This window comes from Acipenser ruthenus, chromosome 29 (genome assembly GCF_902713425.1).
Source record: "Acipenser ruthenus chromosome 29, fAciRut3.2 maternal haplotype, whole genome shotgun sequence".
Taxonomy (NCBI): domain Eukaryota; kingdom Metazoa; phylum Chordata; class Actinopteri; order Acipenseriformes; family Acipenseridae; genus Acipenser; species Acipenser ruthenus.
Genome location: NC_081217.1, coordinates 1,385,300 through 1,412,942, shown reverse-complemented (window position 1 = coordinate 1,412,942; position 27,643 = coordinate 1,385,300). Strand labels below are relative to the sequence as shown.

The window sequence follows — 27,643 nt, the reverse complement described above, 5'->3', positions numbered from 1 at the left end:
TATACGTATATATGGACCAGAACATAGCAGAAACTAAAGCAACGCTCTCTTCTCAAGCAGTTTGTACAATACTAGTGAGCAAGCATATTTACACAGGGAGCCATCTAGTGGTGCTCAGATGCATTACTGGTGTTCAAAAAAAAGTTGTTTTAAAAAAAAGTTTCCCCAAAAAATAAATAAATGACAAAAGCTTGTTTGGTATTGAGACATGAGAAGGGTGTGGGATGGGGAGGGACTCTGGTGACTCAACACAGGCTATAAATAAAGAAGTGGATCTCAGAGAGAAGACAAACAGTCAGAGAGACCTGCTAGAGAAACAGCACACCTCAGAGGCTGATACAATTCACTGAAGAGAAGCCGGGATGGGAGCCTACACTCTGTCCGCTGTCACCCTGGGCCTCTGTGTCCTGGGCACTTACTGCGCTCCACTCAAGTCTGTCTTTGTAACCTTCCCTGGAGAGATTCTCAAGAATATGACTGACCAGGAGTTTGCCAACGTAAGTAGACCCTTAAACAGAGGTTTGGTTCTTACAATGAGTACTTGCCACCAGTGGGTTTGAGGAGCTCAGTGGTTAGAGTGGTTAGGGCAGCAGTGTGGAGTAGTGGTTAGGGCTCTGGACTCTTGACCGTAGGGTCGTGGGTTCAATCCCCGGTTGGGGACACTGCTGCTGTACCCTTGAGCAAGGTACTTTACCTAGATTGCTCCAGTAAAAACCCAACTGTATAAATGGGCAATTGTATGTAAAAAATAATGTGTTAAAAAATAATGTAATTGTATGTAAAAATAATGTGATATCTTGTAACAATTGTAAGTCGCCCTGGATAAGGGCGTCTGCTAAGAAATAAATAATAATAATAAAAAATAATAATAGAGAGAAGGGCTGGGCAGGGTGGAAGGTAGTGGGTTTGAGGAGCTCAGTGGTTAGAGTGCTGGGCTGGGCAGGGTGGAAGGTAGTGGGTTTGAGTAGCTCATTGGTTAGAGTGCTGGGCTGGGCAGGGTGGAAGGTAGTGGGTTTGAGTAGCTCATTGGTTAGAGAGCTGGGCTGGGCAGGGTGGAAGGTAGTGGGTTTGAGTAGCTCATTGGTTAGAGAGCTGGGCTGGGCAGGGTGGAAGGTAGTGGGTTTGAGTAGCTCATTGGTTAGAGTGCTGGGCTGGGCAGGGTGGAAGGTAGTGGGTTTGAGTAGCTCGGTGATTAGAGTGCTGGGCTGGGCAGGGTGGAAGGTAGTGGGTTTGAGTACCTCGGTGATTAGAGTGCTGGGCTGGGCATGGTGCTGAGTAGCTCAGTGGTTGGAGTTCTGGGCTGGGTGGAAGTCAGTTGCCTACTGAACACAGTTCCTGCTGAATCTCTCATTGCTCCTCTTACTCTCTTCCTGCAGAGCTACCTGGAGCGCTTCGGATACCTCAACCTGGAGGAGCGCAGCACTCGCCTGGCCTCCAAGTCTAAGGCACTACTGAGGATGCAGAGGCATCTGGGCCTGCCAGAGACTGGGGAGCTGAACACAGAGACACTGAGCGCTATGAAACAGCCACGCTGTGGAGTCCCTGACATCCGAAACTACCAGACCTTCACTGGAGACCTCAAGTGGGACCACAACGACATCACATACAGGTGAGAGGGGAGACAGGGGGACTGGCTTACACTGATACACAAGGAAAAAGGACTTTCCCTAGGCCTGGATAGCTAAGACAGAAACTTTGATTCATTTCAAGGCAGATTACATTGGATGCATTATAAATATAAATGTATAAACTGCATTATAACTTTACTGCAAAGTCTGGTTCAAGTGGATAGCCTGTCCCAAATTACTACATACATAGGATTGAGAGCATAAATATGATTGTGCTTTACCTGGTCTGAGTTCTGGCTCCAGTCAGCATGGCTCTCAGTCAGTTTCCAGCTGGCTGTCACATTGCAACAAGGCAGAAACCCTTGAATTAATACAATAACGAGCCTCAGGACTTTCTGTGTGGATTTAAAGAGATTAGTCTCTAGTGTTTAAACAAAACCATCAAGCAGGCAAACAAATCCTTCTCAAGTACACGCTGGCCTCAGCTCTGCATCCGCAGATCCTGAAAGTGCAGGAACTTAAAACACTCGGATTCCTGATATCCACATCCCCATTGGAGATGCTTATGAAGACACTCATACCTAACCACTCATTTTGTAATGTTTATATCAAGGAAACGCTTTTGTATGAAGTAATATGTTGTGTTTTGTGGGACTACTGTAGCTGCTAGATTCAAGTAGGCAGTGTGTAGTTATACAAACACATTGCATGACCGCTATTGTGTTATTATTACAGGACTCTGAACTACTCCCCAGACATGGACCCCGCCGTCATTGACGATGCCTTCGCTCGGGCCTTCAAGGTGTGGAGTGATGTGACCCCGCTGACCTTTACACGCCTCTACTCAGGCACGGCCGACATCATGGTGTCCTTCGGAAAGCTAGGTGAGTGTTCTGGACACATCCACTACCCTCTGGAAAAGGAACAGATATTTCAAACTGTGGAGCTGCCTCACTGGGCTTGTTGTTAAATATTTCCTGCAGGTTAAAGATTTTTAGCTTGATATTTTTCTGTACTTGTATAGCATTGTGTGTATGCAAGTCGGTGGGACTGCTCATGCCAGCGCCCTTGACTCTCTTTGCTGGAGCAGGGTCAGTTATTTGTCTAACCCGCTGTGCTGTTCGCCTCGTGTTTCAGATCACGGAGACCCCTACCCGTTTGACGGGAAGGATGGGCTGCTGGCACACGCCTACCCCCCGGGTGAGGGCATCCAGGGAGATGCACACTTCGATGATGACGAGTTCTGGACCCTGGGCACCGGACCAGGTGAGAATCACGATGCCACGACTGTGCCAAGACACACGGCACACACAGGGCTGTCAATACACTGCACACAAAGACAGATCTAAACAGAAATGGGATTTTGAATGTGTTGTAAATTCCTGACAATGCGTCTGTTATTTATGTCAGCATGTTGCACTCTAGTAGCAGCTTAAGTGTATGATCTGTTGGTGAAACAGTCTTGCGAGACCCGATGCTCACCGCTGCCCATCTTTCTCCTTGTGGTCTAGCTGTGAAGACGCGATACGGTAACGCTGAGGGCGCCATGTGTCACTTCCCCTTCCTGTTTGAGGGCAAGTCCTACTCCAGCTGTACCACAGAGGGTCGCTCTGACAACCTCCCCTGGTGCTCCACCACGGCTAACTTTGATACCGACAAGAAATACGGCTTCTGCCCCAGTGAACGTGAGTGTGCTTTCAGGCTCTCTTCTCCTCTGCTGCAGCAGCCCCCTTTATGCCCTTCACTATGTGACACTCCTTATCACTGCCAAGCTTTAACCACTGTGCCACACTGCCTCCCGGTCCTCAGCTTTAACCACTGTGTCACACTGCCTCCCGGTCCTCAGCTTTAACCACTGTGCCACACTGCCTCCCGGTCCTCAGCTTTAACCACTGTGCCACAATGCCTCCCGGTCCTCAGCTTTAACCACTGTGCCACACTGCCTCCCGGTCCTCAGCTCTTCATTAGGCCAGACCAATGCATTTAGTTGAAAACATCTTTCCAGGCTGCGGGACTGTGGAGCACAGAGCATAGTGATGTAGCTATCTTTAGAAGTGTGTTTCATTGAAGCTCTTGTTATCCACAGTGCTGTACACCTTTAGTGGGAACAGCGATGGAGCTGAGTGCGTGTTCCCCTTCGTGTTCCTGGGCGAGACCTACAACAAGTGCACGACTGAGGGGCGCAGCGACGGCTACCGCTGGTGTGCCACCACCAGCAACTTCGACAAGGACAAGAAGTACGGCTTCTGTCCCAACCGAGGTGAGCCTCAAAACACTGCCTTCTCAAGAGATACTGAAACAGGCTTAGAGAGCTTTGAACAACGACAACCTCAGCAACTTACATTTCAATTGTGCCTCATCATGACCAAGCATCTCAAACTACAGCAACTTACATTTCAATTGTGCCTCATCATGACCAAGCATCTCAAACTACAGCAACTTACATTTCAATTGTGCCTCATCATGACCAAGCATCTCAAACTACAGCAACTTACATTTCAATTGTGCCTCATCATGCCCAAGCATCTCAAACTACAGCAACTTACATTTCAATTGTGCCTCATCATGACCAAGCATCTCAAACTACAGCAACTTACATTTCAATTGTGCCTCATCATGACCAAGCATCTCAAACTACAGCAACTTACATTTCAATTGTGCCTCATCATGACCAAGCATCTCAAACTACAGCAACTTACATTTCAATTGTGCCTCATCTGGACCAAGCATCTCAAACTACAGCAACTTACATTTCAATTGTGCCTCATCATGACCAAGGCATCTCAAAGCGCTTTACAATACAAATACAAAGACACAATATTCTGCAAAACACAACAAACACTGTTGACTTGTTTTATTGTGCAGACACAGCAGTGATTGGTGGAAACTCAGAGGGGGAACCTTGTGAATTTCCTTTCACGTTCCTGGGGAAGACATACGATTCCTGCACCAGCGAGGGCCGCGGGGACGGGAAGCTGTGGTGCGCCACTACCAGCAGTTACGACAGGGACCAGAAATGGGGCTTCTGCCCAGACCGAGGTGAGCACAGAAAAACATCTTCCCCGGTTCAATCTGAAAAGGTTATTCAGAGAAATAGTTTTATATTAAACAATGATTATTTCGTAGTACAGTTTCGCAACTATTTCGCAATTGTTTTACCAGTAATCAGTGTTAGTAGCTAAGTCTCAGCGACAGTGTGGGGAACACAAGTCACCGTTCAGCAGTGACCATGTGATTACTACATTATAACACATTTCAATACTCAATGAGCCTCGAGCACGGGCCCAGCCCCTCACTGCCTTCCCTCTTCCAGGCTACAGCCTCTTCCTTGTGGCGGCCCACGAATTCGGCCACGCTCTAGGCCTGGATCACTCCAACATCCGTGATGCTCTGATGTACCCCATGTACAGCTATGAGGAGGACTTCCATCTGCACCGGGACGACATCGCCGGGATCCAGTACCTCTACGGTGAGCTCCTGACGTCATAGCCACACCAGTGCCGTAGTGCTGACCTGCTGCAGCTATATCATAAGAATATTCTGATGCAGCTCATACACTATGAGAAAGTAATAATCTCCACTTTTGTTCCTGTCCAGCAACACATAAAGTACTGCATATGAACAATTATAACATATAATAATAACATAGAGGGCTGGCTAAGCATTGGATCACATGTGATACACAAATGGACATTTCAGGGTTAAGTGTATTTGTTTGGCATAATCCCAGTATACAGTTTCAATATCTATTAATGTTCTGTAACCTTTTTTTTTTTGCCACTGTAGGTCCCAAAACCGGACCGGACCCCACTCCACCCCAGCCTACTGATGAATCCCCTAAAACCACCACCCCCACCCCAACCCCCAGTGCGGAAACCCCCAAGACCCCCGTCACCACCCCAGACACTCCCGTCACCACCTCCCGCCCCATTGACCCCTCCCAGGACGCCTGCGAGGTGAACCAGTTCGACGCTATTTCAGAGATCCAGGGCGAGCTCCACCTCTTCAAGGACGGGTATGCAGCCAAACCATTATGTGCTCCATTTTATACATAACATGCCATTTTTAAAAATTGTGTCTTGGAACTTTATGATTAGTTGTTGACCGCAGTTGCTCTGTCTCTCTAGACAATACTGGAGGGTCTCTGCGCAGAGGAATGGAGAGATCAAGGGCCCGTTCCCCATTGCTGATAAATGGCCGGCTCTCCCTGCCACCATCGACACCGCCTTTGAGGACCTGCTCACCAAGAAGATCTTCTTCTTCTCAGGTAACACCAGCGCCTCGCAGCTTCTGCGTCTAGAAGGAGACAGGCATCCTGCCTCTTTAGGAGAGCCATCTCTTGTCAGCTAGAGGAACGTCACTGAGTTCTTCATGTAGAATTAGCATGGAGTGTAGACAGAACACTCCTAGTGCCTCATGAGCTGGTAAACGTCTTGCTTTAAAATCCCAGTGTCTCAATTCATAAAGAGTTAGCTTGACAGTAAATACACTGCTGTGCTGCTGCTTCATGATTATTACTACAATTAAACCTGCATTGAAGGACTGTCTAGTGACCGTTCTGTCGTATCTCTTGCATGTATTTCTCCTATTATTAATCACGACTCTAAAAGACCACTGAGTCGTCGCTATAAGCAGGTTTGAGTGTATAGAGAACGCATGACTAAAGTGTCTGAGGTTGTTATAATAGCTCTTGCTGTCCTGGGTCCACAGGCAAGCGTTTCTGGGTGTACCATGGTCAGAACGTGCTGGGCCCCCGCAGTCTTGAGAAGCTTGGTCTGGGAAGCGACGTGGATCAAATTGTAGGAGCCATCCAGAGAGGAAAGGGCAAGGTGCTGCTCTTCAATGGGGAGAACTACTGGAGGTGAGACTGGGGCTCTGCAACCCACCCATCAAACCCTAAACACCAACACTGAGGGGCTGGGCATCATAGTCAAGCCAGTACAAAGACAAAGCAACAGGGGGCGGGAGCAAATCCTTCTTATCGTAGTGCTCTTCAACACACAAGGCTGGAGAGATGCTCTTTCACAAGAACAGTGGGGTGCAGCGCGTGTGAGGATGCGAGAGACAGCAGCACCTGTGATACTGCACTGACACCTAGTGTAAAATTCTGTCAGGGCAGTCGCAGGAGAAGATCATTATTATTATTATTATTATTTATTTCTTAGCAGATGCCCTTATCCAGGGCGACTTACAATTGTTACAAGATATCACATTATTTTTACATACAATTACATTATTTTTACATACAATTACCCATTTATACAGCTGGGTTTTTACTGGAGCAATCTAGGTAAAGTACCTTGCTCAAGGGTACAGTAACAGTGTCCCCCCACCAGGGACTGAACCCACGACCCTCCGGTCAAGAGTCCAGAGCCCTAACCGCTACTCCACACTGCTGCCCTAGATCATGATCATGGACAGATACCACACTTCCTTTGACAGCGACACATTGTTTGCGTCTCCTAAAAAAGTTTTGTATCTCTCTCTAGAATGGACGTGAAAGCTCAGTCCATTGATAAGGGATATCCTCGCTACACTGATGAGGTCTTTGGTGGTGTGCCTGTTGACTCCCATGACGTCTTTCTTTACAAAGGTAAGGATTCACCTGAGGTCTAAACAGGAACATCTGATCCGTCCGACTTTGTCAAGTTGTATTAGTTCAGGGGATAGTAAACACTTTCAGTAATAACTCAAATACCAAGGCTGCTTTGAGGTATCAGTACGGGAATTAGATTTTTGCACAGTGCCTCCCATCAACTGGCTAAACTTTTAATATCACACAGAACACAAAACAGCTGTCTGTCTGCAGGTGTGACTCCGCTGTCTGTCTGCAGGTGTGACTCTGCTGTCTGTCTGCAGGTGTGACTCTGCTGTCTGTCTGCAGGTGTGACTCCGCTGTCTGTCTGCAGGTGTGACTCTGCTGTCTGTCTGCAGGTGTGACTCTGCTGTCTGTCTGCAGGTGTGACTCTGCTGTCTGTCTGCAGGCTACTGTAACAGAATCATCTTTAACCGCTCCATGCTGGGTTTGTTTTATTCCAGGAAGCTACTACTTTTGCCGGGACCGTTTCTACTGGCAGATGAACTCCCGTCGCCAGGTCAGCAGAGTAGGCTACGTGAAGTACGACATCCTGAAGTGTGTGGATCCCTCACGCCGCTACTGAGCCCATCTCTCTCTCTCTTTCTCTGACTCTCTCCTTTGCGGTGCTGGGAGAATGATTTATTATTGTAGGCACCCTCCACACAAATGAAGATGCCTTGTATACCAGTGTGTGTTTTATTGTATTTCATAGACCCCCTCCCTTAATAGCTACTTAAAACCGTGTTCCTTAATAACACTTACTGCTCAGGTCTGCACTGAGCTGCCCAGACAGACATTAGGGGTCTGTAAACAGCACTGGATTGTCTGTTAGGTTAGAGAGCACAAATGTGAAAAATGAATCATCACACAATACTGCCCAAATCTTTTTTTGTTTTTGTTCAGAAGAGATCCGTCTGCCTGGTGCAAACGGAAAGAAAGGAAAACATCAGCAGATTTCGTAATTTTAATTTGTGTTGTTATTATTATTATTATTATTATTATTAATTATAATTGGTTTAATTGTATTATTTTTTTAATACTTTGTAATGTAAGATTTTTTTTTTCTATTTAAGAATGTTCCATAAGTGTGTAGCGAGCAACCCTTGATGTGTTGCTGAAAGTGGAATCTAAATTATTAAAGAAAAAAAGTAAAGAATGATACAAGAAGATTGCTATTTTGTACAACGACAGCTTACTCAATAAACACACTGTCTTTCTAAACGCAGGTCTCTTGTCTTAATAATTTTAAAAAGAAAAACAAAAATTCCCCAATCAGTTTAAAAACTGCCATCCTCTAGGGTTAAGGGTTCGGGTTAGAGGTGTAAGGGTTTGGGTTAGAGGTGTAAGGGTTTGGGTTAGAGGTGTAAGGGTTCGGGTTAGAGGTGTTAAGGGTTTGGGTTAGAGGTGTAAGGGTTTGGGTTAGAGGTGTTAAAGGTTTGGGTTAGAGGTGTAAGGGTTCGGGTTAGAGGTGTTAAGGGTTCGGGTTAGAGGTGTTAAGGGTTCGGGTAGAGGTGTAAGGGTTCGGGTAGAGGTGTAAGGGTTCGGGTAGAGGTGTAAGGGTTCGGGTTGGAGGTGTTAAGGGTTCGGGTAGAGGTGTAGAGTAGGGCAGCAGTGTGGAGTAGTGGTTAGGGCTCTGGACTCTAGACCGGAGGGTCGTGGGTTCAATCCCCGGTAGGGGGACACTGCTGCTGTACCCTTGAGCAAGGTACTTTACCTAGATTGCTCCAGTAAAAACCCAACTGTATAAATGGGGAATTGTATGTAAAAATAATGTGATATCTTGTAAGTCGCCCTGGATAAGGGCGTCTGCTAAGAAATAAATTAATAATAATAATAATAAAGGTGTTAAAGCAGTCTTTGGTCAGCAGTGAGTGCATTGTTCACAATAACCTTTCCATTCATGTGGAACAGCATTGTGCATCCTTCACATGGACTGTTTGCACTTGTTTGTAGACAGCATGACAAGGCAGGGGCACAGCACAAACAGTACTCTACATTGTACTGCTCTTTTTGATCATGTGAAGATTTAGCACTGAGCGCCAGCAGTCCACAACACAGTAGTGTCAATTTGCATATTTGGTATGACAGTATGATTTCAGCACAGTAGAAGGGGGAGGGTGGGCTCTATATAAAAATGTAATTATTTTGTGGTATATGAAATTACAGCCTGTGCATGTGTCCCTGTGCAGAATATTATTCTACGCATGTCTGAATGGCTCGCTCCTTTTGATACAGAATACTGGTGTGTCCTGCAAGCTTGGTAGAACTGTTGCAGATCCACCAGCCCGTCCGGAGGACTACCTATCCCACAGTGCACTGTCTTTACCTCCGCGAGCCACTTCGCGTTTAAAAACCCCTTTACGACTTTCCCGGCGAAAACCGCCACAACCTTCCGCCGACAAACCTAGTCCCGGGTTATTAAATCGTTTACATTTAAATGGACTGTACTTAAATAAGACGTACGTTCCGTTTTAAAAAGCCTGCGACATGTCTTCTCGTTGTTAAACGTGTTGTTTTTTTTATTTAAACACACACATTCAAATGCCAGGCACTGAAATGAGATCCGGCCGGCGTCCTACGGGAAGAAAGAGAGAAGCTGATGGCGTCCGTGTAGAATGCCGGAGCGTTTACCAGGTCGAACTGTTTTCGACTTTGAGGGATTGGAGAAAAAAAGGAAGACTGTCCGGAATCCAAGAAACAGTAAGGAACGCCGCTCGCGGTTTTCTCTTCCTGATAAAAACACGACTTTTTGATTTTGTTCAGGGAAGGAGACGGGGCGGTCTGGTCGTTTTGAGGAGGCCCTCGGGGTCCCTTAGCCGCAGATAGGCGCTCACGGACTGCCTGAGTGGAAAAGACAGGGGGGGCAAATGGCGGCAGGCAGTGGGTAGGGCACCTTGGCCTGGCAGATTTATCGAGTTGCAGGGCTATGGAGAAAGCACGGCGTGTGAAAACAATATTACAGTTTATGCAAACTTACGAGTTATTAAATACAAGTGGCACGCTTTGAGAATGAGCTGCTCGTACGGGTGTCTCACGCAGTGGCCTATATATCAACATTTGCGTTAGCAAAGCCAGGATAGCTAGCCGTTTACACAACACGATCAGTGTAAACAACATCCACAGACCGTGCAACGAGAAGCGGCGGGTCACACGCTTCGGTTTCCACACTGCACTGCACTGACTGCGTTACATTTCGGACGGCAAGGACGTGTTTATTTACCTGGCCAAGCAAGAGCATTTCTCTCCAAGGAAGGTTACACAAATAACAAGCCAGCCCGTACAGCAGCTTCGGTCCCTTTCGATCTTAATATTATTATATCGCACCGAACACTGTGGTGTACACAACAGGCGATACCTTGGTTAATTTACAAGCCCGGTGTGACAGATTCATTTAATGATGTATCTGGTCTCTGTGGATTGTTTAGTTGGCAAACCAGATAAGTTTTTCCAGAGCTGGGGCAAGTCTGTGACAACATTAAATTTCACTGCAGACATCCTGCCGGGACGATGTACTCGCAGGATAATGAGTCGACTATATAGGCTCCGTATGAACGCAGAATGATTTAAAGTAAAATGTTACATTACCTTTACTGTTAATAATATGAATTAGCAACTGAGTACTTTTTATTTTCATATTTTCTAGTTACATATTCAGCTAACGCTCACATTTATAACGTATAAGTACACATACCCACGTATTAATAATTACAATTTTAAAGCATGTGTTTTAGATTTTTATATTGGATACGTAAACTAGTGATATGCTTTATATAAAAAAAAAAAAAAACCCGTTGCATTAATTCATTAATTTATCATCAAAGACCAATAAGCCATATTCTTCAATACATGAAATGCACATGGAAATTCAGCAATAAAAAATAAACGGCACCATCCGACCTAGAAAAGCATGCTGTATCACGTGCTTCTATCTGTAATGATGCTGACGGCGCTCATCCGCAAGATAACACTTTTCCGTGTTAAGCAGACACAGTTTTCACAAAACGAGAAGCATGGAGAGCAGTGTAGGGAAGAAAGCCTTTACGATTCCCACACTGCGTGACTCGTGACTGCTTGCGAGGATGACTCAAGTCAAACCCTATATCCCTGCTGCTAATTAGTCCTCAGAGGGAGCAGGATATATTTGGGTCTGTTGGATGATACAATATACACAGTTCATGATGCACTAGCTATATAACTATAACTTCAATGAGAAGTAACAGCTACAGCCACAATTCACACGCTGTTATTCCCAATAACAATCCTTCATATAGGCAGTCAGTGGAAAAGAAATGTCCCCTGTTCCTCAATGAACTGCACCTTTCTAACCTCCAGTGTGAGTGGCCTAACAGAAAACAAGGATGATTTCTCTTAATTATGTGGGGCTTTGTAGTTCTCAACCATGGACATGGTTAAGAGAAACACAAGCAGGCAGAACAGGGTTTGGCTCTTCACAGACTATCCATGGAACTCAAAGCCTTGTCTGGATTGATGAGAACCCCCCCCCAAGTAAACAGAAGATCCAGTGCAGTGGATTCAAGCCCAGCACTGAAACGTGAGACTGGAAACAGCTGCTCAGTGTCTGTTGGTCGCCCCTGCCACAGACAGCCTGAGGCTGGTCTCACATAACAGTTCTAGGTAGCAGTCTGCTAAATCCACTTCACCTCCATAAAAAGAAAGAATAATACATGTATCCTTTAATCATATAGAGCTATGGCCAAAGATTTGACATCACCTAGAATTTTAGGATTGAGACATTAAAAAAAAGAAAAAAAGAAATGAGATATTTTATTTAACATCATGTAATCAAAGAAACTACAAAATGATATTGCAAAAGTCTACCGGAAGCCATTATAATAGTACAGTATTTCGTGATTTTGAAATGTCACATTTTTAAATTTCTGTCAGTTTTTCGTTAACTATATGGAAAACTACAAAGTGGTTTGTAATTCAATAAGTTAAGATAACATTATTCAGCAGGTTTCATTTGACTTTATGAAGCAAAATGTATTAATTCGATAGGGTGGAGCAAAACCTTTGGCCATAGCTGTGACTTGCTGAGTGGATTTCTACTGTGTTGTCCTATCTTAAAATACTGTTTTTTGAAACAGGTAGAAATAAGATTGCTTGCTCAGTGCTCGCAGTGCTGTGTGAAACTGGCCTCTGTTCTCTTACTCTCTAGCAGCAGGATGGACTCGGAGGACAATGAGGTGGAGAGCAGCAGCGATGCGGGTCCCTCGGGGCTCGAGGAGCCCTCTGAGAGCGGGATGGGAATGGAGACGTCCGAGGCCATGTCAGCGGACAGCAGTGACACGGCCGCCACGCCTCTGCTCGCACCCGAGCCCGACTCGCACGTGGGCCAGAGCTCCGAAGGCCTGGTGGTATGTGCACAGCTTTCTGAGATGTGTTTTTATTCACGTCTGTTTTTAAATTGTTTCCACATTATACTGCATCTTCTTTGCGAGCTGTACTTCTTTTTGGAAGGATGAAGCAACACGCTGTAAAATCTTTCCTTCCTAGGCTATAAAACCACTCTTTCTAAATTCATAAAGCAAGTCCTTTTTCACAAAAGAAAATTAAAAATATATATCTCCTAAACATTTTTAAACTATTTATTAAATCAGAGTGGTTCAGTTATTGTAAAGGTTACTGTTTTAATCTATTTGAAAACGTGCTGTTTTCAGGAGGTGATCCCGGAGATGAGCTCCAGCACTGACGTCATGGCTGTGGTCCACCTTCCCGACTCCTCCTCCGTTGCCCAGTCCACCAGCGTGTCCAGCGTTTCCACGGTGACGCAGTCCCTGCTGGTGTCGGAGTCTGCGCAGGTCCTGGTGCACTCCAGCGCTGTCGGCTCCGAGGGGCTCATGATGGTGTCTGACTCCACTGCCTCCACCTCCAGTGACCTGGGTTCTGCCATCGACAAGATCATCGAGTCCACCATCGGACCTGACATCATGAACGGTGCGAGCGGACCTGCCATCTGTCTGTCTGTCTCAATGTTAGCCAGTCCATTGGGACCAATATTACCAACCGCGAAAGTCCTTATTTTGTGCAAAATGAGCTAAACCAATACTCTCTATCTCTGCTGTCTGTTCTGCAGGCTGCATTGCTGTAACGAGTGCAGAAGATGGGGGGGCTGAGACCACCCAGTACCTCATCCTGCAGGGACCTGATGACGGTCAGTACTGCCCCTAACAGGGAGGGGGCGCCAAGGGGTACGGGGGGTCAAATCTGAAAATGCTATCCTGCCATAAGTTTGGCGTTACTTTGGTGTAACTGTTTTCCAGTTGAAAGTTTGTAAATGATGGCTCTAAGCTAATTAAGACAGGTTCTTTGTTTTGAAAACGATGGCTCTAAGCTAATTAAGACAGGTTCTTTGTTCCTCTCCAGGTGCCCCCATGGTCTCACAGATGTCCTCCTCTGCTTTCTCGAACCGGATAGCCATGGAGTCCTTGGCGGAGGGGCCCACTTCCACCTCCACATGTCTGGACCAGTCGGAAATGGTCGATCACCGAGCAAGCCTTCAGGATCAGGATGGGATGCATCCAGATCAAACTGACCAGCCCGGGCATTCCGGCTATCCTGAACACGAGGAGCCCCAGCATTCCCGATACATTGAGTACAGTGGGGATAATCCGGATCAACCACAGAATTCCCAGTACTTTGAGTACAGTGGAGATCTCCCTGATCAGCCCCAGCATTCCCAGTACATTGAATGCAGTGGGAACAATCTGGATGAACCACAAAATTCCCTGTATATGGAGTGCAGTGAAGATCATCCTGACCAGCCCCAACATTCCCAGTACAGTGAGTGCAGTGGGAATGATCCGGATCAACCTCAGAATTCCCAGTACATTGAGTGCAGAGGGAATGATCCAGATCAACCTCAGAATTCCCAGTACAGTGAGTGCAGTGGGAATGATCCGGATCAGCCTCAGAATTCCCAGTACATTGAGTGCAGAGGGAATGATCCAGATCAACCTCAGAATTCCCAGTACAGTGAATGCAGTGGGAATGATCCGGATCAGCCTCAGAATTCCCAGTACAGTGAGTGCAGTGGGAATGATCCGGATCAACCTCAGAATTCCCAGTACAGTGAGTGCAGTGGGAATGATCTGGATCAGCCTCAGAATTCCCAGTACATTGAGTGCAGTGGGAATGATCCGGATCAGCCTCAGAATTCCCAGTACATTGAGTGCAGTGGGAATGATCCAGATCAACCTCAAAATTCCCAGTACAGTGAGTGCAGTGGGAATGATCCGGATCAACCTCAGAATTCCCAGTACATTGAGTGCAGTGGGAATGATCCGGATCAACCTCAGAATTCCCAGTACATTGAGTGCAGTGGGAATGATCCAGATCAACCTCAAAATTCCCAGTACAGTGAGTGCAGTAGGGACGGTCCGGACCAGCCCCAGCATTCCCAGGAGCAGTCTGGGTCCAGGGAGGTAGAGAGGTCAGAGCGCCTGGGGGACCTGGACCTGGCAGAGCTGGAGGAGATGATGGAGGTGGTGGTGGTGCAGCAGTTCAAGTGCAAGATGTGTCCCTACAAGAGCATCTCCAAGGACACCCTCATCAAGCACATGAGGGAGCGCCACTTCAGAAACACCAGTACGTGTGGGTGCAGAGTCACCAGGGGCTGGGATTCGTTATTCATTGTATGTCCATAGATGTGCTATCACAGTGTTGGCAAGTCTTCATTGTGCCTATTGTGTTAAGTGGTTGTACAATTTAAATTAAAAATACAAAGTTTTGATTGATGGGGAATTTAATTGAGGGCAGGAGAGACTAATGTCCACCACCAACCCCCCTCCCCTCCCCAGGTGCCCCCCCACCAAAGAAGCGAGGCCGCGGCCGCCCCAGACGTCAGGACTCCACCCAGGAGGAAGCAGTGAAGGGGGGGGAGCAGGCCGAGGAGGAGGAGGATGATATTGTAGACGCTGGTGCCATTGACGACCCTGAAGGTAAAAGACATGACAACTGCAGGTCATTGCAGCCCCTCGCTGGGGATCGGCAACACCTCCAGCTCTGCAGCTGAAGTGCAAGCTGGGGTTCAGAACCTCTTTGAAAATAAACGTTCCTGCCATAGGGTGTGATTAACCTGTGTTACCCATCCCAGCACCAGTGACCTTAGCTTTTGCTTAAAAGTCTGCACACTATTGTTCAATGTGTACTTACAACCCCCTTATCTCTCTCCATCCCCCCTCAATCCCTCCTTTTCCCCAGACGACAGTGACTATAACCCAGCTGAGGACGAGCCTCGCGGACGGCAGCCCAGTTTGCCGCGTAGCGCCCCAACCTCTTCCCTGGAGAGGCCTCGTCGGAGGGTGGTGCGCCCCAGGAAGTTCCCCACCGAGAGGCGCCCCCTAAACCAAGGTGAGCCTCCTTGCTGTTCTTGTGAATACATTTACTGTATTTCCTGGTTGTGTGATTTTATGAGAAATCCTTCAGACTCCCTTAACAGGTGAAATATCACAATGAAAGAATCCAACCCTGTACAGTATGACTCTTGACCGGAGGGTCATGGGTTCAATCCCCGGTGGGGACACTGCTGCTGTACCCTTGAGCAAGGTACTTTACCTAGATTGCTCCAGTAAAAACCCAACTGTTTAAATGGGTAATTGTATGTAAAAATAATGTGATATCTTGTAAGTCGCCCTGGATAAGGGCGTCTGCTAAGAAATAAATTATTATTAAATTTATTACTGGTAGTTGTATGCATATATATATATATATATTATTCATGCATCTTAAATGATTGTCCTGTTTTGTTCATTAATACATCAGGAGGCGAGGTGGAGCCTTTGATTCCCTCTGTATCCAATCAAAGTGCAGAGCTACAGGGTTCCGAGGCAGCCAGCTCCTCAGGGTTGGGCAATGGGGCAACCTCAACATCCAATGAGAACTGCGCCGAGCCTGGTGTCAGCCAATCGGATTCAGAGAACAAGGATCCCTCCTCTAATACAGGTGCAGAGGAGACAGGCTACTTCCCGAGGAGGCGAGGCCGACCCTCCAAGCGATTCTTACGCAAGAAATACAAGAAGTACATGTCGACCCGCAAGTGAGCAGCTCCTCCACATACACAGTGTACTGGGTCTGATGCTTTCCATCTCTCACCTCAGGCAATCCCTCCTCTTCAGCACTGAAATAAAGCAGCCCTACTGTTTCAGTGCTCGCTCACGTTCTTTATCAGGCAGTTTGCATTGGCGTTTGTAAAAAGGAAGTTCTTGCATTAACCTCCTGATCTTTTTTTAAACACTAATAGTTTTATTTTCCTTTAACAAAAAAATGGTGTATAACGATGTCTCTTATTATAATCTTCAGAATAATAAGTACAACCCCAGAATGAAATTCAAAGTAATATGACACGTTCCAGAAGTAAATGTAGGTTTTGCTGCTGAAGCATTCCAGGATGTTACTTTCCTATCTGTATAATACGGGTTTGTCTTTTAACATGCTGCCTCTTGTTGTTTTTTTTCTGTTTTTGTTTTGAATGCTAGATATTATTACAGATCGCACAAGCCCCTGCTGAGGCCACATCACTGCCGGATCTGTGGCTCGCGTTTCCTGACGCAGGTCGACATGCGATTCCACCTGGATTCTCACGAGGGGAACGACCCGGAGCACTTCAAGTGCCTGCAGTGCAGCTATCGGTGCAAGCGCTGGTCTTCCTTGAAGGCAGGTCTGGGGCTGGGCTGGGGCTTGCATGCTGGTTACAATCTGCTGTCTGGCACAGTTGTGAAGCAGTCCTTTTATTTAAATGTCTTTTAAAGCCTTTTCTCTCTGGATAAGGCAAAAGCTGAAGTATCAGCATTTATCTTGCTTTGCTTCCTTAAGCTTACAGGGGGCAGGGCCCGGCTGAAGCAGCTATGCGTAAGTTCAAACGTAGCTTAGTTCTAGCGTGACTCTTTTACTAAACTTTACTAAAGAGAAGTTCATGCAATAAAGCTTGTCGTGCCATCTTGGAAACAGAAGCCACAAACAGCTTTACACCTGTCTAAAGGTATGCCTACATTTTAAATAACAACTAAGTCTTATCTTGTAACTATGTCGCTTGGTGCAACCCGTGTAATATTAGGGTTATGTAAAAGCAGAGTTAGTAAAGAGTTACGCTCTAGCTAAGCTAAGTTTGAACTTGCGCACTGCTGACACAACTGAGCCCAGGGCAGTATTGTTGAGGCTCTTCCAAATCTTGTATGCAGTGGAGCCATCTACTGGGCAAGTGTTTGTGTAGCCACTGCAAATGCCTGCAGATTACAACAACGCTGGATCATTTTCTTTTCCAATAGCATCTCGGCAGGTCTGTTCCCTTTTTTGAAATCCTGGTTTTGGCACACGGTGTGCCCTGAAGTTTAACGCTGTGTTTCACGTTCCTCTTCTTGCTGCAGGAGCACATGTTCAACCATGAGGGAACAAAGCCATACAAATGCGACGAGTGTGACTACACCAGTGTGTACAAGAAGGATGTAACCCGTCACTCTGCCGTGCACAGCAAGGACAAGTAAGGAGCTGTGCTGGCTGGCTTGCTGGTTAGATCCCCAGGACTGGAAGGCAGTGGGGTCCAGTCCTACGAGCTGTGAGACAAGGAGGCACTGTGGTCCAGTGGTTTACACTAAGGGACTGGGAGGCAGTGGGATCCAGTCCTACGAGCTGTGAGACAATGAGGCACTGTGGTCCAGTGGTTTACACTAAGGGACTGGGAGGCAGTGGGATCCAGTCCTACGAGCTGTGAGACAATGAGGCACTGTGGTGCAGTGGTTTACACTAAGGGACTGGGTGGCAGTGTGACTTTAGAGCTGAGGATATGTGAGGTATCAGAGGATAGAGGATAGTTCTTAGAATTCATTATAGCTCACAGTTAAAGATAAAATTGAGTTTTGATACCGCTGAGGAGGATAGGAAAGTGAATTATGAAAAGGTGGTACTACAACAATTCAAAGTCATTTTTGTTTCCCTTTTCTCTTGCAGGAAAAAGAAGACTGAGCTGGTAAGAGATCACTTTTTGAACTACTGTTTTACAAATGGTAAGGATGGCAGTGGATTGGTAAAAGGTGAATGTGTTGTTATGCCTGCCCAGCTTGGACTGCTCTCGTGCATACATGTTGCTAACATGCTGGTGCTAGATGGCATAGGTTCAGGAGGTTACCTTTTAACACATGCTGTTCTCTGTGCTGGTAGAAGGCATGAAATCTGTCTCTAAATGGCACAGTGGCTGCACACAAGGGGCAGTGGTGGTCAAAGTTATTCATAAGGATGTGGGCTTCCCCCAGATATGACCAGGGGTGAACTTTCCAGCCGCAGATAAACTGACTCTAATCAGACTGTCCCTTTTTTTTTCCCATTTTGGATTCTGTTGACCACACACACACACACACACACACACACTGAACCTCTGATGACTTCCTGCTGGTCTAATTGGATGTTCTGCGTAACAGGACGACAAGGTTTGTTTTGCAAATTGCAGTTACAATTCAAAATGTGTGCGTTTAGAAACCACCCTCAAACTGAGGTTATAGCTAGAGAGAGGTGTATGAACTGGAGAGGGTGAGGCTGGGGCTCAAAAAATATAAGCAGTGAGCTTATTGAATCAATTTCAATGACAGTGCTCCTGCAGTACGTTGCGATAATGACCTTCCTCTGCTTCTGAACAGGTTCCCAAGATCACCCAGTACCCCTGCCCAGTGTGCAGCCGGGTCTACCCCATGCAGAAGCGGCTCACACAGCACATGAAGACGCACAGCTTGGAGAAACCGCACATGTGTGACAAGGTCAGTCCAGGGGCTGGACACTGAAGGCAGCAGACTCGTATTGAAATCCACCAGCACAGTGGTGCTTCCCTGAGAGAAGCATTACCACAGTAAATCTGCACAGTATAGCGCTGGGTTAAAAAAGACAATCTCCACTGATCCATTATGAATTGGCAGTTTTGGCCAGGCTTTGGTAAAATGTCTTAATGCTTCCTGTTTCCTCTTCGCTGTGCAGTGCGGGAAGTCCTTTAAGAAACGATACACCTTCAAAATGCACCTCCTGACTCACATTCAGAGCTACGGGAACAGCAGGTGAGAGCAGGTGCAATTCACCTACGATGTAACAGCGCGTGTCCTTGTCAGTGTTGTTTCGTGTTGATGTGTTTTGCTTTCTGTCTTGTAGGTTCAAGTGTGAGTTCTGTGAGTACACGTGCGACAATAAGAAGCTTCTACTCAACCACCAGCTTTCACACACCAGCGACAAGCCCTTCAAATGCGACTACTGTAAATACTCCACCACCAAAGAGGACTTCCTGGTGTCTCACATGGCCATCAAGCACACAGGTGAGGGGCTCCGCCCCTGGGGCCTGCCAGGGCACGGGGATGCACAGGATCTGCCTTTTAATAGGGCTGTGCTTTTGTTCTTGAAAATGTAATTTCTTTACATGCATTTGCGTCTTCCATATGTCCCCATATAAACTAGAAGAGTTTTTATTTATCCGTCCCCATATGAGGTCGCCATGCATGAAAAGGTTCAGATGTGTTTTTTCTTTGTTATGTTTGCATGCTCGTAGTTCTTACAGCTTGTGCCAGCTGACGTGCTCTCTCTCTCTCTCTCTCTCTCTCTCTCCTCCCAGGTGAGAAGCCGTTCTCCTGTGATTTGTGCCACTTCGTGACGAAGCACAAGAAGAACCTGCGGCTGCATGTGCAGTGCCGCCACGCGGAGAGCTTTGAGGAGTGGGCCAGGAGTCACCCCGAGGAGCCCCCTCGCCGCCGACGCCCCTTCTTCACCCTGCAGCAGATAGAGGAGCTCAAGCAGCAGCATGAGAACAGCCAGGCTGTGCAGGACAGCACCCACGGACCCATCGTAAGAGACAGGGAGGGAGAAGGGCCTCTGTTGCTTTCTGTGTCGTTGAGACGTTATGCTTTCTAAGTTAAATTGAGAAGGTTCAGGTTTTGTGAAGCTCCAGATTCCTAACACCCTTTGTTGTTGATTGGCAGGTTTCAATAGCCCAGATGGCATTTCAAGCAGTGCAGTCCACGGAGAATCCCACCGTAACCCAAGATTCCCTGGGAAACACCACCATCATATACGAGCAAGGTGAGGAATGGACAGGAAGGACTGAAGTCGCCTGAGTTACTTCAATAGATTGAAACAACTCATTCATGTTTCAATTAATCTCACAGCAGGAGATGAATCTGCTGAACTGGCAGCACAGAATGCACTGGACCTGCTGCTGAACATGAGCAATCCCAGAGAGCTGGTCAGTAACTCGCTGCAGGTACAGTCTGTGGCTGTATATATAAAGTTTGCTTTGAGATCCTGCCTTGTTATTCCAGCTGTATTGTTCTCCATTGTCATTTACTCTGTGTGTCTGTGTGTGTGTGTGTCTCTGTAAGCCTCTGTGTGTGTGTGTGTGTGTGCGTCTCTATGTAGTGCTGTTATCGTGAGCTCCACTAACCGCTGCGACACCCCCTGCAGGTAGCAGTGCTGAAATCGGACGGGACGGCAGGGGACCTGGAGGAGGGGGAGGCAGACCCCGCTGAGCACCTCTCCTCCCAGACCCAGAAGGTTGTGACGTTCCACGTGAGGGAGCACGGGGAGGCCCTGGTGCAAGAGGCCTTTGAACCCAGGGCCATGGAGGGGGGTACTGAGATCACCCAGATCAACATCACCTCGTACCCAGGCGGGGAGCTGAGCGTGGTGGAGCAGCCGGGAGAGGAGATCCACAGCACTGCCACCGTGTACAGGTAGGGACTCCGCACACAGGCCAGGAGACTGCTGGGCAGCTCTGAAAACCAAGGGGCTACTTTCACTAGACAGCAGTCTGCTAAATCCAATTCACTCCCATAAAAAAGAATTAAGAAAAGAACGCTGAAACAGAGCACAGAGGTGACGTTAGAGGTGTGCTGTGCAGATATTCACATTTAGAAGATAACTTCCATTAGATAAGACTTAAACTAGCACAGACCAGCAAAACAAAACAAAACTACATATACATATATATAAAATTCTTATGGGACATCCCAACCCAGCGCATTATATTATAGGGGACCCTGGCTTGCTCTTGTCTTGACTCTCACAATGCCCTTTCTCTGTGAGTCTGCAGCAGTGGGGATGCCAGCCCAGAGGGCTCTCATTCTGTGGTGGTCAGCAGTGGCGCTTTGACCGGTACCCTGAAGGAGCACAAGGGAAAGTACTACCTGACATCCAGCCTCGGTGGAGGGACTGTCCAGCAAATTGAGGTAAGGCATGGGGAGGCTCAGGGAGCTAAAGAGAAGCACTTGGAGAGGATTGAGTGACGGGGGAGGTTTAGTGTTGAGGATGTTTAGCCTACTCCCAGTTTTGGGCATCTGTTTTTGAACTGCAAGTTATGCTACAGTTACAGTTATGAAAGGGACCTACAGCACACATGGGTTTGCTATCTATACAGTATGTTGTCATTGTCATTTAGTACTGATAATACAATCCATGCATTGCTTATCTTATCTAGATATTCAATTCAGTTTATCTCAGTGTTGCACTGTAACGGTTTCTGTAAGAAGACTCATGTATCCCTGCTTTCTTTCCCCAGCTCAGCAGCGAGACCCCCGCCTCCCCCCCTTCCACCTCCTCCAGTCAGCAGCTCAACTCCAAGAAGTTCTCCTGCAAGATCTGCATGGCCTCCTTCCACGGCAGGGCGGAGATGGAGAGCCACAAGAGGGCGCACGTGGGTCCCAACATGTTCAAGTGCCCGGACTGTAGCTATGCTGCTTCCTCCTGGCCAGATGTGCGGGTTAGTGTTTCTGCAGCAGGGGTCCAGAGTCCTCCAGCTTTTATAGGGATCACTAAGCAATTCACTGGTTAAGAGCTGCAGGGAGCTGAAGTGCTTCAATTGAGTCATTTAGGGTACAGTGAGGACTGAAAGTGTGCACTCCTGCTCTATCCTCTCTAGACTTCTCAACGCATCTGTCACTCTGCATGCATCCTCCACTCGCAGTACTGTACACCTGTTCACCAGAGCTGGAACGGATGCAAACCATAACTCTGGATGATGAAGTGTTTCTCCAAACCCTACATTTAATGGTGATGGGACATCCCTGGTAAATGATTAAAAAATATTTTTAAAATAATTAACAAACATAAATGTCTCCCCCTTGCCCCCCCCCCCCCCCCCACCAGAATCACACGACCCAGCACGCTGACCTCCGACCCCATAAGTGTGGCCACTGCAGCTTCGCGTCCAAGAACAAGAAGGACCTGCGACGCCACATGATGACTCACACCAACGAGAAGCCCTTCGCCTGTGAGATCTGTGGACAGAGGTGCGTGCTTCCCAACTCCTGCATTCTGCATTCTACTAGCCTCTTCATCTGATAGGCCTGCTTCACAAACGCACACTATTTTTCTGCTTCCAAAAAACTTCAAATTACTGATCAGGGATGGAAATAAGACTCCTACTGCATAGCAGTTTCACCCATTCCAGGTTTTAATACATGCTTGATTAGCCACAGTGTATAGGAAACAAGCTCAGGTTTGTCTTATTAAACTCACAGTAAAACCAGGAATGGATCAAACTGCTATGCAAGGGGAGTCTTATTTCCATCCCTGCTGATCTAAAATGACAGCAAAAGGTTTCTTGTCATGGGGTTGATAGTATGTACTGTTTTCTACCATTAGATGTCACTGTTGACACATGTTTTAAACATCCCACCAGTGAACTGTAAGGTGCCACATGGTTGGGTTTTGTGGACCTCTGGACCGCAGTGATCACACAGCTCCAGCACAAACCCACGTGGTAAATCTCTGGCGTCTCCCCGCAGGTTTAACCGGAACGGACACCTCAAGTTCCACATGGAGCGGCTGCACAGCTACGAGCCGCCCGCCCGCAAGGCCCGGCTCGGGGGGACCCAGCAGGCTGTCATCCTGAACAGCGACGAGGAGACGCTGGCCACGCTGCAGAGTAAGGAATCGGAACCGCCCCCTCCAGGGCAGGGCTGTCCAGCGGGGTGGCTCGCTGAGAGCCGCAATGCGTCTGTTTTGAAGTATCCTGTTTTTAAGGCTTTTTTTTTTTTTTTTTAAGTGTTTGGACAATCTGTAGTCTTTGGCAGAAGTGAATACAGTCAAAATTCAGCATATTTATGTGTTTTAAACTGTGCTTAATGAGAAGAAAACTACTGAAGCTGTGTCCGAGTGTAGTTGATGCTATTGGGTTCAAGTAAAAACTAAACTTCTATTCGAACTCCTGTGGTAATCGGTAGGGCTCATGGTGGTTTTACAGATTTTTTTCTCCATCTTTATCTCTCTCTCTCTCTCTCTCTCCCCCACCAGCTGCTCTGCAGGCCAGCCAGACAGTGATCACTCCGGAGAGACTGCAGCAGGCTCTGGGGCAGGACCACATCATCGTAGCCCAGGAGCAGACTCTGTCAGACCAGGTACACACTGCTGTAGAGGCAGGGTGGGGCTTTACAATGCGCCCTACCTACGAGGTTTAAATAGAGGGGTCTCTCAGGGACGTGAGACCCCCAGATACTTGCAGTACCTTAGCGTATGTGTTTTCTGAATGTGTTTCCTTTGTAGGAGGAAACAACGTACATCCAGCAGATAACCACGGTGGATGGGCAGACAGTGCAGCACCTGGTGACTGCTGAGAACCAGGTAACCGAGGTGGGCATCTCTGTTCAGTAAAGGGGTAAACCAGGGATAGGGAACTTCATATGCAACGTATAACAAACCAGTTATGTTTTTGTGGTCCCCAGAAGACTTCAATGTCTGTTTGTCAAGGTAGGGATTGATTTCGGAACAGTCAGCCTGTTCAGATATGTTGAAAATGAATGTGGAATCGCTGTACATACTGTAGTAAGGGTTTGTGATCTAATCCGAGCCCCTGTCATGACTTGAGCCCACAGCACAAGGCTGCAAAGAGACTGCACTGCCGCAGGGCTGTAGTGTGATTTAGAAGAGCTTATCCACTGACCCAATCTCTTTCTGCAGGTCCAGTATATCATCTCACAGGACGGGATTCAGCACATCATCCCTCAGGAATATGTGGTGGTGTCAGAAGGAAACCACATTCAGGTATGTGTGTGTGTGTGTGTGTGTGTGTGTGTATATGTATATGTATATATATATATATATATATATATATATATATATATATATAAACATGCTAGCAAACACACATGCATGCACACACATGTGCACAAACAAACACTTGCATGCATGTGCACACACATGCACCACACCACACCACTCATTCACACATACAATGACAACAACATCGGAAACTTTCTTGGTAAACACTTCATAAACACATAACACATACAGATTAACATAGACACAGTACAAACACAGATTGACACACACTCCTCTAGACTTTTACACATTGATGCAGTGGCACTGACGGAGAGACTGCACTTGTACAAGCAGACACATTATACTGGCCGGCAGACAAACGCAGATCAGCACAAACCTCGGGCTGTTGGTGTTTGTCCTCCTGGTTTTAAAATAGCCGCTCCTGTTCTGTTCTCAGATATGTGTCTTGTGTTGAACTGCAGGTACAGGATGGACAGATCGCTCACATTCAGTATGAACAAGACGGCCAGTTCCTACAGGAGCAGCAGGTAAGGGAGAATACAGAGTGTCAACCCCAGGGCAGGCTCGGGCAAACTTAATAAACAGAATAACTGCACCAAAATGCACCCAGTCCTGCTGAACCCTGGTTAATCCAGGACTAATTAATCGCGGAAATATATTTTCCTGTCTTCAACAACATTCATAAAGCTGCTGTAGAAATGTAGACTGCGAGACTGAGTTGTGACCCCTGTTTAGATCGCGTTGAGCCACGACGGGCAGATCCAGTACGTACCCATCAGTTCAGGGGAACAGATCGTCAGCCATGAGGATCTAGAGGCTGCAGCACATTCCAGTGTTACTGGTAAGCCATGTCTCGCCAGCGCCCTCTGCTGTTTTTTTAATCTAGTGCTGCACAGCACACTGTCTCTGTTCAGGAATCCCTGTCTCCAGGGAATTTACCACAGCACTCCCTTCTGTGATGACCAGAGTACACACTGACCCTGCTGTAAACGATAGGCACTGCAACAGTTTACAGTCTGGGTCTGCTGCAAAGCTTGTATAGTGTCTTGAGAAGCCCAATTCCACAACATAATTCTCCTCCTGGCTAGCTGGGAACAAGTGGCATGCCAGGTCTATCAATGCTCAAAGACCTTCCCCTTATTAATTACCACAGAGTTCCTGGTGGTTTGTAGGGGTTTCTGGTTCTGTATATTAACTCTCTCTCTCTCTCTCTCTCTCTCTCTGTCTGTCTCTCTGTCTGTCTGTCTGTCTGTCTCCCTCTCTCTCTCTCTCCTGCTCTTTTCCCAGCAGTGGCCGATGCAGCCATGGCCCAGACTCAGACCGTGTATGCTACAGAAGCCACGCCTGAGCAGCTGGAGCAGATGCAACAGCAGGGGATCCAGTATGACGTCATCACGATCACTGAAGAGTAGGGGGAAGCAGCACAGAACTGCACTGTGGGACATTGTTGGGTTTTAAACGTCCACCACCGTCCGGAAAAGTACAGATTTGCTTTCTCCGCACCATTAAAGCCTGGCAAACCTGGTTCCAGCTTTCACATTTTGTACACACAACTGTAGAGACTAGCAACCAGTCAGCCCGGGTTGAAACAGCGGTGCATTTCGCTGTATAGGACATTTTGCAATACTACTTTCTAAAGCATGTATAATATCTAGTCAGGCCCTAATTATAATCTACCAGTTTGGTGCAAGTATATAAATAAAAATGTGACCCAAGAGCAGATAAGTATTCTGAGACCCAGAAGTGACTTCTATGTTGTACAGACTTTCTTTTGCGTTCCCTGGTAATGAATCCTTCCCCAGTCTCTTGGAGGGACGCGTTCTGTATTTGTCCTGCAATATGCAGGCTCCATGTGGAAAGCCCCTCCACCTTCACTGCAGTAAACATTCATTTAACCAAGACAAGTAATTGCAGTATAATTGCAGACCCTAACGATGCAGCGACTCGTTTGTATTTGGGATGCTGCTGTACCAGGTACTACAGTGACTCGTGTTTGATCCAGGACTTCCTTACAGACAGGGTGGGATACCTTATTTCTGGGTCTACTGGAAGTCTCTGGTTTACAGTAACAGGATGCAGCAGCCAGTGTTTTGGCACACGTGAGGTTTCAGATGTGAAAAGTAAAGTCATGGGTCATTCAATTAGTGTGCCTGTGAATTCTATTGCACTTTGTTTTAAAAGCAGAGAGGCGGGTGGGTTCTGGAGACTGTAGAATCTAAAACAATGTCTTGTGTGTGTGTGTGTGTGTATATATAACATTTAAAACTATGAATCATTGAAACTGCCTGTGTCCGTCTCATGTTGGAAGAAGCTAATTGGACTGTTCCGTGTGTAAACTGCGCCTCTTTGAAATTCTTGCACATTAATGGACAGAGGTGGTCTCCCGTCAGTCTATAAAATGGGAAACGTAGTCTTAAAAGTCCTGTACATGGAGGTATGTGAGGATGTGGACAATCAGATGTATGTTTTTTCTTTTCTTTTTTGGCAGCAGAGGGGTTTCATGATAATGCCCCTCTATACTGCTCAGTGCTTATTTCATGTTAAACACTTTTGCTTTGCTCTTTCTAGTTTATTTGCTGTTGTTGCTTTCATCAGTATGTCTTCTTGCTTTGTTTTTGGAGCATGCATCCCACAGTGGGGGTGCTACCTTGGGGTGATATCTGTTCTTTATAACCCCAATATCGGGGGAACTGGAAGAATTGCATGTGTGCTCTAGGAATGAGGCTGCCCCGTGTAAATACACTTCATTATAGTTTCAATTAGGTTTAGCAGGAGCGCAGAGCCAGCTCTCAATAAATCCCTAATGCTGATGTCTGTGTGGGTGTGTTTTGTTCCTGGTCGATAGAGATTGGCGTGACTTTTTTTAAAGGTGGGTAAGCACCTATATAAACCTGAACACAGTTTGAAATCCTACACATTCCAGCATGAAATCCTACCGTTTCAGTTCACAAGCTGAGCAATGAAACGCGTTTTGTATGCATGCCAGTTACCAAGGCTCATGGACACCTGCTGTTTCATAACTCCTCTAGGAAGTGCAGGGATGTGGATCGCTGTAGTTTCATATTTTTGTCAAAACCATAGCACACTACAGACCCATTGGATTGTCTTATACTTTTGTAAAGAAGATTATTCAATGTATTTTCTTTATACAAAAAAATAATAATAATATAAACTAAAAATTCCTGTTTGCATCCCAATCTCACATGGAACAGAGAAAGATACAATCTCAAAATTCTCATGTTTGAATGTGAGCTGTGGATGCAAAAAGGTATTTGATTGTGTGCCTGGAATGGACAGGAAATATTGGAGACGGTTTATATAATCACTGGTGTAGTGCAGAAGCCCTGAGATGAAAACGGGGTCACTTCAGCAGGTAAAGGTAATATCAGTAATGTCTGTATCGCTTAATCAGATGGAAGCTGGGAGAGGATTGTGAGTGACATGTGGATCTGTATGA

At 46.7% G+C, this 27,643-nt stretch overlaps 2 protein-coding genes across 9 annotated transcripts; both read left to right on the top strand.

Annotated features, from left to right (window-relative positions):
• Positions 1 to 273: 273 nt before the first annotated feature.
• Positions 274 to 8,367, top strand: LOC117428207 (matrix metalloproteinase-9-like). The gene is made up of 13 exons (XM_034907763.2): positions 274 to 497; positions 1,377 to 1,609; positions 2,304 to 2,452; positions 2,706 to 2,834; positions 3,080 to 3,253; positions 3,655 to 3,828; positions 4,434 to 4,607; positions 4,882 to 5,037; positions 5,355 to 5,583; positions 5,696 to 5,835; positions 6,279 to 6,429; positions 7,058 to 7,161; positions 7,608 to 8,367. The coding sequence occupies exons 1-13, from the start codon at positions 363 to 365 to the stop codon at positions 7,727 to 7,729; spliced, it is 2,070 nt and encodes a 689-aa protein (XP_034763654.2). The 5' UTR covers positions 274 to 362; the 3' UTR covers positions 7,730 to 8,367.
• A 1,139-nt stretch (positions 8,368 to 9,506) lies between these two features.
• Positions 9,507 to 26,996, top strand: LOC117426052 (zinc finger protein 335-like). 8 transcript variants are annotated; one of them, XM_059003825.1, is made up of 28 exons: positions 9,507 to 9,846; positions 12,332 to 12,524; positions 12,828 to 13,104; positions 13,244 to 13,321; positions 13,534 to 14,754; positions 14,967 to 15,107; positions 15,370 to 15,519; positions 15,931 to 16,204; positions 16,644 to 16,821; positions 17,532 to 17,644; positions 18,112 to 18,130; positions 18,795 to 18,911; positions 19,126 to 19,202; positions 19,294 to 19,454; positions 19,748 to 19,977; positions 20,112 to 20,211; positions 20,298 to 20,392; positions 20,593 to 20,861; positions 21,221 to 21,356; positions 21,686 to 21,886; positions 22,273 to 22,415; positions 22,914 to 23,053; positions 23,422 to 23,525; positions 23,671 to 23,757; positions 24,085 to 24,168; positions 24,648 to 24,713; positions 24,922 to 25,027; positions 25,474 to 26,996. In XM_059003825.1, exons 2-28 carry the CDS (start codon positions 12,333 to 12,335, stop codon positions 25,596 to 25,598), a joined length of 4,884 nt encoding a protein of 1,627 aa, XP_058859808.1. In that variant the 5' UTR covers positions 9,507 to 9,846; position 12,332; the 3' UTR covers positions 25,599 to 26,996. The 8 variants fall into 8 exon arrangements, with proteins under 8 accessions (XP_058859808.1, XP_058859813.1, XP_058859811.1 ...); XM_059003830.1 differs by having other exon boundaries at positions 12,329 to 12,524; positions 20,301 to 20,374; XM_059003828.1 differs by having other exon boundaries at positions 12,329 to 12,524; positions 20,301 to 20,392.
• Positions 26,997 to 27,643: the final 647 nt, after the last annotated feature.

Coding starts and splice junctions, on each gene's coding strand:
- LOC117428207 (XM_034907763.2), top strand. CDS start 363: ATGGGAGCCTACACTCTGTCCGCTGTCACCCTGGGCCTCTGTGTCCTG. Junction 1,610..2,303: donor CACAACGACATCACATACAG/GTGAGAGGGGAG, acceptor TTATTATTACAG/GACTCTGAACTACTCCCCAG. Junction 6,430..7,057: donor AATGGGGAGAACTACTGGAG/GTGAGACTGGGG, acceptor ATCTCTCTCTAG/AATGGACGTGAAAGCTCAGT.
- LOC117426052 (XM_059003825.1), top strand. CDS start 12,333: ATGGACTCGGAGGACAATGAGGTGGAGAGCAGCAGCGATGCGGGTCCC. Junction 13,105..13,243: donor CGGACCTGACATCATGAACG/GTGCGAGCGGAC, acceptor TCTGTTCTGCAG/GCTGCATTGCTGTAACGAGT. Junction 23,054..23,421: donor GACGCTGGCCACGCTGCAGA/GTAAGGAATCGG, acceptor CTCCCCCACCAG/CTGCTCTGCAGGCCAGCCAG.